The sequence below is a fragment of the Centruroides vittatus genome, unplaced genomic scaffold (assembly GCF_030686945.1).
Source record: "Centruroides vittatus isolate TY-2023 unplaced genomic scaffold, ASM3068694v2 contig_474, whole genome shotgun sequence".
In the NCBI taxonomy this organism is placed as follows: domain Eukaryota; kingdom Metazoa; phylum Arthropoda; class Arachnida; order Scorpiones; family Buthidae; genus Centruroides; species Centruroides vittatus.
In genome coordinates, this window is record NW_027122266.1 from 2,949,152 (window position 1) to 2,963,432 (window position 14,281).

At 23.5% G+C, this 14,281-nt stretch overlaps 1 protein-coding gene across 2 annotated transcripts in view; it reads left to right on the plus strand.

The window, feature by feature from the left end:
• LOC136977776 (LIM domain-binding protein 2-like) overlaps positions 1 to 14,281 on the plus strand; it is a 79,859-nt gene that overhangs the window by 34,826 nt on the left and 30,752 nt on the right. For both annotated transcript variants that reach the window (XM_067273326.1, XM_067273327.1), the window contains exons 3-6: positions 5,165 to 5,240; positions 7,020 to 7,122; positions 7,199 to 7,371; positions 8,268 to 8,336. In XM_067273326.1, coding sequence (XP_067129427.1) covers positions 5,165 to 5,240; positions 7,020 to 7,122; positions 7,199 to 7,371; positions 8,268 to 8,336 — 421 coding nt within the window. The remainder of the gene's footprint in view (positions 1 to 5,164; positions 5,241 to 7,019; positions 7,123 to 7,198; positions 7,372 to 8,267; positions 8,337 to 14,281) is intronic.

Consider the following 14,281-nt stretch of genomic DNA (forward strand, 5'->3'; position numbering starts at 1 on the left):
TAGTCATAAATAAAGATATGGTTTATTTAAAAACTTTGTGAAAAAATTGCCAAAACTAATACATATTTACTAAGAATTAGTATATTTCATTTTTCTGAACTGGAAGCACTAGTTGTATCTGAACCATGCTGTTTGAGCATCCAGCAGACATGATTGAAAGAATGAAGAAGCAACATAATTGTATAATAAGGAACATTCTAAGGGTAATAAATCCTGACTTGTATAGTTAATTTGCAAGATGATGATAAAGAATATAATGAAACCTGTTCTTAGTGGATTTTTTTTTTTTTTAATTTACTTAAGTTATATTTTGGCCAATTGCAGTCTATTAATATATAACTTGAACTATATTTGTATGAAATAGTGATTTCACTCTTGGCCCTTGGCAGCTCTGATGTATTGTTTGTAAGAGACTGTAAAGCAGGAATTTTTACAAGGCCAAGAAGACAACCATAAAGAAAAAGGAATAACAATGAATGCCTACAAAATATTATTTTATTTCTTATTTTTCCTAAGAAAATATGATTTTAGAAAGCAAAGAACATCTATAGATCTATTGCTTAACCATGTCCTTATTTTGCGCATGAAATTGTCAGAAATAGAAAAAACTCTCTCACTTGCTACTGAGCTGGGTTTAATTGTCGTTAAGGCATTAAATAATAAATCTAAATTTTTTGTTCTTCTGTTTGTACCCTCTAATACTAAAAACTCCTTCTTTAGTGTCTTCTTTTTAAATTCTTGAAGATATTTATGTAATTGATCTCATGCGACTCGATTTTGGGGGGCTGTAACTTGCGAAGAGTGGCTTGTAGATGTATGGTTCCTTTGACTTTTTTGCTCCTATGGATATGCTGTGCAGCTCTGATAAGGTCCCAACCTTCTCATTCAGAGCTTGAATTGAGCCAAATTGGATGCTTTTTAGGTATAGAGGGATTTTTTTTGTTTTGTAGTTAGTTTTATGAAACTTAGTATTTAACAATATTCCCATTTTATGCCAGAGATGATTTTGTGTCAAAATGTTGTTTTTAATCAAATAATTAATTAATTTTTATGTTTTAAGTGTAGGCTCAAAAACTGGCTTTTTTACTTGGGAAAACCCAGTTTTCAACTTAAACAAATTTCTTCAAAACCCTAAGTATTAACATGCCATATTTTCAGATGAGCGATATTACTCATAATGCCTCATGAGATCCAAAAAGTATGTTCCTTCAGTAATAAGTTGGATTGCAGTTAACCATACTGGTATTGAAAGGCTTTATTTTGTGAATGATCATTAAATTTAAATTAGTATGAAACTATTGTTAGATATTATATTATCAACACAGATATGTATTTAGATCAGAGCTATACATTTTCCAACAAGATTTGGCACACATCTAGACAGGTAAATGTACATTTCTGGTTTAGAGGTTCTCAATACCTTTAAAATATTAAACAATTACTTGACATTTTGGTCTTCAAATGAAAAGAGTGGTTTCAGAATTGGTAATACAAGTACTGGATTGGGCTGTAAATTCAGCAGACTTTAACCTGGTTGAAAATGTATCTCATGGCTCTGAAAGTTCAAAAAGCATAACTTTCAACAGAACAGTTAAAAATGAAATCTTCATGAAGTTAAGCATCAGATTGTTTGATTTATCTTTATCATCAAATGTAATGTAATGTTGATTATGAAAATTTCATATTCATCTTTGTTAGATATTTTCATACATTAATTTTAAAGAAATACATTTATTTTATTTTGGATAAAAACAAACTATATTGAGTTAATTCTTCCAATGTCTACAAATTATGCTTGAATTTTGAATGCCATTTTTTCAGATAATTCCAAATTTTGTCATGTCCAAAATTCTATTAGTTTTCTATTCTGTGATTTCTTTGGAATAAATATCTCTACTTCTACCATTATTTATTTCTTTATAAACTTACACTTACAATATAATTTCAGTTCATGTCCAGTTTGATTGTCATATAAATGAGGTTTATATAGAGAAAAATCATCTCAATCATCATGAAATTTTGTTAACCATGCTAATCTTAGTTTTTTTTCCTTATATTACAAATAACAGAATTTTGTGCTTTGATAAATTATACCTTTTAATCATTTTAACTTCTTCACAAACAAAGCAATTAGAAACAGTGAGTAATTTTAATAAAAAAAATAATTTTGTTTATTTGAAAGTTCTATTATCTTTATGGGTCACTCCCTATTTTGACACATTGAGATCACCAAAACAAATTCTTTTATGCATAAAATCATGAAAGGAAAATTAATCAAGTGACATTGAGAAAATAAAATAGGAATTGCTTGTTTTTGTAGTTATATGATATAAAAAAATTATTGAGTTTTCTAAGAAATAAAAAAAAAAGGTATTAATAGGACTAGTTGAAAAATAAACTACTCTACTGTATATAAGAGAGAATGATTATACTTACCAGCAGAAAGGTAAACAAGAGTTGTTAGAAACAAAAAAAGTCAAATTTAAAATTTACTTTGTTCTTTACACAACTTAAATTTAAATCTTAAAAGTTCATAAACTTTAACAGAGACCATATTAAGGGGTCATATTGGTTCACAAGCTATGGTTTTAGCAGAAATCCTTGCCACTTTGAAAGATGATAATAGAAAAAGATAAGTTTATTTTATTAGTTGATGAGATTAAGATGTCAAGATAAATTATAGAAGCCATGCAAAATTTATTGAGTAGAAGCACTTTTAAACCTATTACAGTTTATTTCATAGTTCATTTTTTATAGACTAAATCTACAACAGGTTTTTCAAGATTTCTAATCAGAACATTTTGATTTAATTAACTTGATTCAGTTCATTTTCATTCCTTTCTGTAAACATCTTTTGGAATTCAAAAGAATGTTTTTGTAAAATGCATAAAAATAAATATTGTGTTTAAGTAGATGGATTTAGAATATAGTGACCAAACAAATCATTTAACTGGTACTCATAATCCTTTGGAATTGATGAGCTAACATTCAGTTTAATAACTATTATTATCAATAATCAAACAAAGATTTTATATCTAATTATCATCAATATATATTTAAAAAAATTCTCCATCTGTAAATTTTATCCACTTTTTAAAATATTTTCAAAGTTTTCAGCCTTTTTCTTCCTTTTAATCATTTATCCAGATCAGTTAATATAAAGTGCTTCATCCATTTCAGTTTTTTTATTTTGGTTTATCTTCAGCTAAATTCATTATTTCATTTCTGACATCCTCATTTCTCATATAGTTTACATGGGATGTAAATATTTTCCATTATATATCATCTTTAAATGTTGACAATGCTATATTATCTGTCTCTATATTTTTTTCCTGAATTCATATCCATGTAGCAAATCAAAGTTTATTAAGCTGTCTTATTTTCTTAGCTTTAAGAATTATATCACAGGAATTTAAAGCATTATATAGTTGTTGCTTTTATTCTATTTACTTTCAATATCATAATTTGATTTAAGTTAAATAACATATTATAAATGTTATTTAACTTGTAAGAATAACTGAAACAGCTGTAAAAAATTTTAGAAAGATTTTTAAGATTAAAATATTTAAACAGTGCCACTGCAGTCATTTGTAATATTTTAAACTTGTACACTTAGTTTTGTTTTACAAATTGAAACTATTTCTCAATTAATAATTTACTTTAAAACTAAATGAATTTATATATGCATGTATATATTGTTCTTATTTTATTGAATTATTCAAAAAAGCAAATATATATACAATATGTACAATATATACAATATAATTCTTTTATTATTCAAAAAAGCAAATGAATTTATCAGTTGTTTTATTTGAAAATTCACATTTATTAAAAAATATACTTTTAAAATAGTTAAAATTTATTTATTTATTTATTAGTTTTAATAAGTTAGAGAAATTAGGTTAATAATGTTATTTAATATCTTTACTGATTATCGTATATTACAGATAAAAACAATTTTATACAAAATTTTTAAAATTCATACGAACTTTAACCTTTATACTTTGTAAATTCAGTAAATTATTAGGGGAAAAAATATTCATAAGTTTTTTTGGTAACGTTTAATAAATTTCATGCGATATCTTTTAAATAAACCATAAAATACACACACAGACACAGTTTATTTATAAAATCTGTTCATTAGAAGTTATGGTTCTTTTCTGTACTATATTGTGTACGTTTATGTATTGACCACACAAACGTATGTGTATGTATATACTGTATGTGTGTTTATATAGCTCCATGCTAATTATGTATGTGTTTTAATGTATTAATTATTTCTAAAAAAGTTAGTTGACATAATGAAATATAAATGTATACACATATCAGAGACTTTTATAGATTGAGTGTGAATTACACATTGTATTCCTACAAGTAGTCAAAAATATAAATATCAGTCATAGAAAATTTGTTACATGAAAATGCATTGAACATAGAGTATGTTGCTCAGCTGAAATGTAAACAAAATTAATAATAATATGAAAAATTCTGGGGAAGTAAAATTATAGCAGAGAAGAAAATATCGACAGAACTATAATACGCCTCGTCAAAAAGTAGAGGTACAGTTCCCCATTTCTCTTCTTTACCCATCTCTGCGAGACCCCCACTTCGGACAATGAGTTCTTTCCAACGGTTGCTAAGCAAGGTCGCACGTCAAAACGCCTGCGCTGTACGGCGTCAGTTAAGAACGGAAACGCAGCGTTCGTAGTCGTTCAACACGATTTCGAAAGTTTTGTGTTTTTCATACTATATACGTCAAAATAATTATTTTATTAAGTGACTAAAACGATTATTTTTAAAGAAAAGTTGCAACTATTTGCTCCAAAAGGAAAAAAAATTCATTTAGTGTGTTTTTTTTTAATTTTTTTTTATTTATTTATTTAATTTTTTCGTTTTTTGCCCGGTGGGGGAGCACGTGTCGCTTTTTTTTATTTTTATGTGCCGTTATATTTTTTTCAATTAAATTTTGCTGGAGTTTGTTTTTTAATACAAGAAATGTACTTATCACGGTGAGAAGATCATTTGTGTTTATCTTTTGTTGATGAGAAGATGGTTTGGTCCGAAGAAAGTGTAAGGATCGGATGAAGCCAATGTTCGGTCCGGGTGTTCCTGGTGGTCATCCTGGTGACCCTTTCTACTCATCACCTTTCTCATCTTATTTCAGGAGACACACACCTTATTTTGGACAGCCTGATTATAGGATATACGAAATGAACAAGAGGTTACAACAGCGAACTGAGGTAAGTTTCTTACCTACTTCTGTTTAATACTTTTAACCGAAACAAAATACGAAAAATCTAATGAAAAAAATGTCTCAAAATGTCGCAATATTGAAACATTTTCTATCAGATTTCATCTTAAACTAATTACAAAACAATCCTTTCCATAAAAATTTAAATTGCCAATGTAAATAACTGATACTTTAGTCATTTTTCTCTTTAAAAAAATCTTATTTGTAAATTTCGGTTTGTTTATTTTCTTTTTAAATTTCAATTTTAGAAAGTTTATATTTTATTTATAAGCGTTTTTCTGGCAAATAATATATTAATAATCAAAATTAATTTATACTTTCCCGTATGTACAGTACTTCCATGATAAAAATTACAAAACATATGTAATTATATCAGTTTTATAAGGTATATTACATAGATTCGTCATAATTTAGTTCTGTATATGAAAATGAATATAATTAGAATTTGTGCTGCTAGAGAATAAGGTATTTATTTATTGTGATTTTTATGAAAAATTATTTTATTTTTCGGTAAACTTTTCCTTGTCCATTGTTAAAGATTCGAAATATTTAATAGAATTATAATTATTTACAGTTTAGTTAAAAATGAGTTTTTGTGGATTTTAAATAATATATGATTTTCTTTTTTTTATAATTGACAAATGTCATTCTTTGATATTACCTGTAGATATAGGTTTTTTCTGTTTAATTTTGAAGTAAAAAATATCAATTTTTAAGAATTTGATGATTAATAAATATTAAATAATAATAAAATGCTGAAAAATGAGATAAATAAATTTGTTTTTTACTTAAGAAATATTTTTAGTTATTTTTTTATCTTCACTTATATCAGTTAATAAATTCTATATATTTGTTACAGATTTTGGTTTTTTTGTAATAGTTTGAATCTAAATTTCAGTATAGAAAATGCTTTTAATCAATATTTTATTTTTGAATAGTTATTATTATTGATGTTGCAACTGTTGAAATGTTATTTGTCTAAAAAAAATTCAGTAGTATTTAAAATAGGTAAAATGTAAGAAATTGTTAGACAGTAAATTAAAGTTTAGTATTTGAATTAAATGTTTCCTTTACTTTCAATAATTAAATAAATTTCAAGATTATTCAATAACAGTAATAATATAAATAATATTATTATTTTTGTTGTTATTAAATATAATATCTGTTTTAAAATATTTTTACATTGACAGAATATGACAGAAATTTTTCAAAAATGTTCTAATTATCTTAATTTAAAATATGTGAAAAAGTTTTAAACATATAATTAATCAAATTAAAAAATTTCTAGCTATTTTTTTATTATTATTGTCATGGTTAAAAATTGTTGATATTTATTCTTTTTAGCGTATTTTTAAAAATTTGAAAATAATAATTTAATTAAAATGACTTATTAACAATATATTATATTGTTTTAATTTTAGTATTTTAATTATTATTAATTCTGTAAATATTCATCATTATCTTTAAAAAAATATATTTTTTAATTTTCAAAGTGATAAATAGTTACATTTTCATTAAGACATTGGTTAATAAAAGAATTTATTCTAATGTTTTAATATTAGATTAATTTTTACTTTATTATTTTGATGTAAAAATGCAATTTAATAACATTTTTTTTCAAACTTATATTGTTGTTATACATAAGAAATTTTATCAATATACAACCATATACTGGATATAAATAAAAATTTATAACTTAATTATGTTTTATCACTTGTTAATGTTATCAATTAAAATTAAAAACAAAAGTAATATTTAATAATTTTAGGATAGTGATAGTCTTTGGTGGGATGCTTTTGCAACAGAATTTTTTGAAGATGATGCTACTCTTACTTTAACATTCTGCTTAGAAGATGGACCTAAAAGATATAGTAAATAAATTTTATATATGTATTCAATTTAAATTTTAATTCAAAATAATAAAATTTATTTATCACTATTCAACAGCAATTGGTAGGACTCTCATTCCACGTTATTTTAGAAGTATATTTGAAGGTGGTGTTACTGATCTCTCATTTAATCTAAAGCATCCTAAAGAATCATTTCATAATACAACTATTACATTAGATTGTGATCAATGTACAATGATTACTTCACATGGAAAACCACTTTATAATAAGGTATTTTATTTAAATTATTCTGAAATATAAATAATTTTTGTAGTTTTCAGATACTTTAAAATAATTTTTAAAAAACAAGTGAAAAGTTTGAGAGATGTCATTTTTATTTTAAATCGATTAATTTGAATATTTGTTAAAAAATGATAAATTATTTTATTTATTTATTTATTTATTTATTAATAATGTAAAAAAATATTAAAAATAATTTCAAGCAAGTCTTTGTTTGTTAAAGGTGAACATATTATATCTTAAACTTCCTTAGATTCTGTATTCGCTCTTTTCTAACCCATCATGCCACGCTTTAACGTGGAGCTATAATTGATTGGGTTACCATGGTGAGGAGGCAGTATTGATTCTGTCTCCATGGCAACGCTGTCTTGTGTTTTTGGAGAAAAGAATTTGGTTGGGATTGAAAGGCCGTTGCTCATTGATTATTTTGACAGAAAGTTAACTTCATGGCTACATGTGTTAACAAAGTTTCCTACTCTTTTCATCTTTTCCTTCCTTTTACTTACTTTTGTATAAGATTATGAAGATAAATTTTTTATAATACATAATTTTTTTTTATTTAATTAAATTAATAATTTACAAATATTAACTGTGTTATCTTATATTATCTTAATTAATTAATTTTAAAACTATTTATCATTAGTTAATTAAAACTAAATTTTCAAATTTTCTTGTTTAGTTTGAATTTTCTCTCTAAAAAGTTCAGTTAAAATTAGAACATAATATCATATCTTGGAATGTATTGATTATTATTTATTATTTAATAAAAAGAATTCTCTTAAGAACATTAATTAGCTTATGTTATTTTGAAAATTTTATATATTAAAATGTAAAACTTAATTATTAATGTTGTTTAATATTTTTAAAAAGTTTAATTCCATTCATAGGGAATACTTGGTGGTCCCTATCCAAGTGATCCACTAAAAGAACAATTTGTTAAAGACAGTGCTGTTGTGGTAAGCCTTTATATTATTATATACAGATAATTGGATCTATATTTTTATTTTTTAACACAAAAGAATTTTTTTACAGACAAATATATAAAAGTATTAATTTTGAAAAAGTTTTAAATAATTGTTATCATTATCATCATTATTAATTGATTTAAATAGCAGAATAATTTATCATTATTTTATTAAACTACCACAATAAAGCATTCATAATACTTTTTTTATTTTCAAACATAATGTGACAAAATATTTAGTTTAACTATGATTTATTTTCTTAATGATAATTATTAATTTAGGGAGAAAATGGCTAAATTATTGTTATTGTGATGATTAATAATGATAAAAATAAAATATTAAAGATTGAATCAAGAAATGTATTTATTTTCAGCAGTCTTAATTTTATTTACATTATTTATCAATCATGATATTAATCTGACAAATCATTCTCAATTATTTGGTGTGCTAACTGATTTTCCTTATAAATATCCATTAAAAAAAAACATAACATTTATTCTATGAATATAGTATTTGATTATGATAGTTTAATAATTTAGATAATTTAATTTGTTACTGTTCATCTTGTTCACTTTGTAATAAAATTTAATTCCATATTTATATAAGCAATTTATGTGTTACTAAAATAATACTATGAATTTTTGGATTGTTTACTGGCAGTTTAGAACCTTGAATGGACAACAATTAGTTCAAAAATTAAATAGTGAATAGCCTTGTTTTTTCTTTATATTTACTAAATATTACTATTTTTTGTGGTAGGCCTATTTGTTATTTATTTCAGTTTTTTGTAATGTTAATATATTTTTCTTATCTAGTTCATTTAAATAATTTATATTTCATAAGAAAAAGAAAGTGCTGTTATATATTTATTAACGTTACTTAGTTTTAATATAATATATAATTTTTGTACTGTATTGATTTAAAGTTATTTTTGGTATCAAGAGAAAAAAAATGAATTTTAGTTAAGTTTTGATATTTTTCTATTTAAGCTGTTTATATATATTTACATAATTAAGATAAGATTTAGATATTATATATTTTGACTGTCTATAATTTTTGTAAGCATAAAGCTGAATTTTCTAAAACAAAATGTAAGTTTTTCCTATGTTGTTTTTTTTTTAAATAAGTAATATTACAAGCTAATTTTTTTGTGATAATGAAATATGTGACAGCTATAATTATTTTTTAAGTAAAAAATGTAAATTGAACTTTCAAACATTTTCAATTTAGTTTATTTTAAAAAAATTCAAAATTTTTACTAATGTTTTATTACCTTATTTGATATAACAATTACAGAAAGAGTGTCAAAAAAGCTTTCTTTTGTATGGGTCATTTATATTGCAAGTATCTGTTACTTCACTTTAAAACTTCATTATTGGTGAATCTATAAAAAGAATGTTAATGGATATATAAATATTAGTAAAATTACTAATATTGTCACCAATATAAACTTATGAATACCTATTTTGTTACTTGAAATTCTGTAAAATTGAACAGAACAAATAACAATTATGAAATCAAATAATCAAACATTTCTGAATTTCTCCTGGGCTATTTGTCAGCTTGAAATTAAGTATTTCAAAATTTGTCTAGAGGTAGATATTAGTTAATTCTGATTATTAAAATTCTTATCAGATGGCAACTATGTCCATCTTTACATCAAATTTTGAAATTGATTAATTGATTAATTAATTTCAAGCTAATAAATAGTTTGAAAAAGTATAAATATATTTGATTACTTTATTTGCATCAATTCTGAATTAATTGAATTACACAGAAAATAATGAATATCTAGACTCTGCAAAACTTTAATGAAAAAATTAATTATTTACATTTGGGTAAATACTTTATACAGAATAGCTAACCAGTTTAATAAAAATTATCAATATAATATACACATTACAATATAAAATTATGTAAATTTATTTCCATTTTTATTTGAAAATATATAGAAAACTTTAAAGTATTTTCGGTATGGATCATAATTTGAAAATGTTGTAAATTGTTAAAATATAACAGGTTTAATGTGAAAAGAAAATATATGAGTAACATAGGTCTTCTGTTATTATTTTAAAGATTTTAGTATATATGTCTAATTGAATTTTAATGTTTTATTCTCTATGAATGATTCTGCTTGAAGAGGATAATTATATACTGTTGAAAGTACTCACAAAATAAATAATTTTATGTAACACTGACAGACAGTGATTTATGTTATCTTTCTCTAATAGTGTAAATTGGCTTGTACAGCTATTTAAGCTTTATGTCAAACTGTTTGAATGTGTGTTTATAATGGCTTTTTTATTAGCTTTAAGAAAATTTATTTACTTTTGGTCTTTTCTTTATCAGAAGAATTAATTGCATTTTTATTATTTTTTCTTGAAAAGAAGACAATGACATTTTACCTAACCATAATTTAATAACATATATTGTTAATTGATGTTTTGTATGATATATACTGTATATCTTCATTATGAAAAATTTTTCTTTTAGATACAACTCTTTATATCAAATTTGAAACATATAAATAAAATAATAATATAACTATATTTTATTGTCTTGAACACACTGTAAAAAGTAAGTTTTTGTCATTTGACTTTAAGTTCCATTTTATGACTTCTTCAAAAGTACAAACAATAATGTTTATTTTTAACAAATGTAACAATCCTACAAAATTAAATTTTTAGTTAATATTTATCTGTGCAGTTTTCTAAAATTAAAAATTTGAATTATATATAAAGTCAGGTTGTTATAATATACTGATATTTAATATAGTTTCTTTAAATTTAACATGTTATTTACTAAGTTCTCTTTATATATAACAATAATAATAATAACCATAAGCAGTTTGTAATCAATTTCTATTATAATAAGTTTCCTCATCATAATTGATTTAAATCTAATTTATAGTCGTAGATGATAAACTGGATTTAAATCAATTCTGATGAAGGAATATTCATGATAGTTGATTAAATTTTGTTTTGTTTAGACATTCATAGTATAAAAGGTCATTTATCATTTCATTCCTTTAAATAGCTGTCCATTTCTTTAACTGATCAATATTTACTTTTACATAAACTGAATGGAATTTCAGTGTTTTAAAAAAAGCCAATGGACAAAAAACATCTATTGCATGAACTTTGTTTTTGTTATAACTTGATTTTTATTATTTATAACATGCACATAATAAAATTCTATAGCCTTTTAATTATTTTCAAATTTAATGTGATAATTTTTGTTACATGTAGTAGTCTGAAATCAAAAATTGCAGTAATATGTTTATTTTTTGTATTATATGCACCAGAAGTTGGTTCTGTGCCTGTTGTACAAAAATTGCAGGTATAGTAAAAAATTTCTCCATCTGCATCTTAAAAATTAAAATTTTATTTTATTTTTTAAGAAAATAAGTTTTTTATTTTTCTTAATTTTAAATAAATAAATTTTTTATTCATTAGTTTATAAATTGTTTCCAGAAAATATAATGGTGATTTGCTATGAAAGCTTTATTAATTTTAAACAGACATTTTTTTAAATATTACTGTGAACAGGTTTTAATTTGGAGCTATCTAAATATCTGTAGGATATTTTAAAATAATGGTAATAATCATAATGTTTACGATTTGACTATTTAGATGTATGATTTTAATTCACATATACCATCTTTATATCAAAATTTTAAGGAACAAAAATTGTATTATATTTATCAGGTCCCCAGAAAAATTTTGATGTTTTTTATCATATCACAAAAAGCATACCAAAAACAATAGAAAGAAGTTAACTGATTGTGAGAGTAGCTATTTTAATGAATAATTTATGCTTAATGTATACAAGCCTATATATATAGGCTTGTATACATTGAGAAAGCATAATTTATTCATTATCACTTGTGTTTAAATCTGGACAACTATTTGTGGAATTACACTTAAGAAACAAAAAGAAGTAGAAAAGGAGTTGGAAAGATTTTTCATTTTGAGGGTATACATATATATCACCCTCAGTGCTCCATGCTTTCATTTTTGATTATATAATACAAAGAATACTGTGAAAGGTGGAGAAAAAAAAGATTGATTTTATTCTTTTTAATACATTTTATTTGAATAAAAAGCGTTTTTTTTAATTTTAAAAATTATTATTATTATTAAAGTGAAATAGTTTCATAGACATTGTACTGTACTAAGAATATGAATATTAAAAATAACTTAAAATTTTTGAAAATATATTTATTTGAAATTTGATTTAACATTAACACTTTTAAGGTATGAATTTTTATATAAAAGAAAATTTTTTATACAATTTTTTTGTAAAAAATTGTTAATTTGTTGTTATATCTTTATTAAAATAGTCTTAAAACAATAATTGATGATCACTGCAAAGTGTCTATATGAAAACAAAATTACGATATGTATTTTTATCATTAGGATAAATATTCTTTATTTCATTTTAGTTAGCATGTAGAATAATAATTTTTTAATATATAACGTTTGGAATCCTTACTGTGTGTTTTTAATCGTTATAATTAATATTTTTTTTTTGTAATTACAATTACAAAATAATGATTTTTCATTACGTTTTGATAATTATATATTTGTTCTTGAATTACTATAATTTGAACTGTTGTAAATTCATAAATATTAGATGTCATTATTTTTTGGTCTATGAAAGTATTTTAGATACTTTGAAACTTTAACTCGATATAATAACATAAACTTTAAAGGATTGGGAAAAGTGAATATTTGTGTTTGTTAAGAAAAGAATATTGGTTTGATGCAAAACTTTATGGAGTTTTATTGTACAGCATTTAGTTCAAAAACAAAAAACAGTTTATTCAAGAAAATAATTGCCATTACATTCCAGCACCTTCTGTTGATTGGGGAGGTCATGGATAAAACTTAGGTTGTTTTGACTCAAATAACTCTGCAAGTGTAATTTTTATTTCATTATCAGTGAACTGCTTTCCATCTAAGAAATATTGCATGGAGCAGAAAAGATGTAATTGGATGGTCTGATGTCTGGGCTATACAGGGGGTTGAGGAGAACCTCCTAGCTATGATCAAATAGTTCTGCTAGGTCAACCTTGATACATGTGATCTTGCATTGTTGTAAAGAAAGAGCTTGCAGATTTTTCCAATGGCAGTTAAGTAATCAACTATGGTGGACTGGTCATAACCAAGTGTTTTGCTCATTTCTCATATGATCTGGTATGTGCTGTCATCCAATAGAATAGAAGGCTGTTTTGAATGTGGATGTTTTAAAATAATGGTAATAATCATAATGCAATATCTTTGACTTCATATTGCCTAGCTTTAAATTTACTGAACCAATCAAAGATTGTAGACTTGGAAATGGCATTTTTACCAGGAAATTGCACCATACAGTGATAAGATTCAATTGCTTTTATACCAAATCAATAATTATAAAGCACACAATTGAATTTGGCCATATAAAAGTGTTAGTAAACTTGACACATTTAAAAAGTTGGTATTGCCACTCAGAATATCTTTACGCTTATGACTGTGCACTTCAACACCATTCATTTATATACCTCCTCAAGAAACTTCTAGATTCCATTTGTCAGAGAACAATTTTGTATGTTCTAGGGAAGTCTAGAAACTTTTGTGTCACTCCAATAAAAATTTAATTTTAGTTGAAACATCAAAATGCAAAATCTTATTATTCATGCAATTCCAATTATTGTTTTAAAAATGGAAATTTTATATAAATATTGAAATAATATTTTATATTAATTTGTACAAATTATTTATCAAAATATAATGATACTAAAAAATCTTCCATATAACATTTTTAATCTTCTATGATCATTATTACAAATCAAATGAATGGAAAATTAAAGAAAAAAGTCATATAGATAATATAGTTAAATGTTATGAAATATAAGTTATTACACCTACATATAAAATTTTTTGAGATAAGTGCAA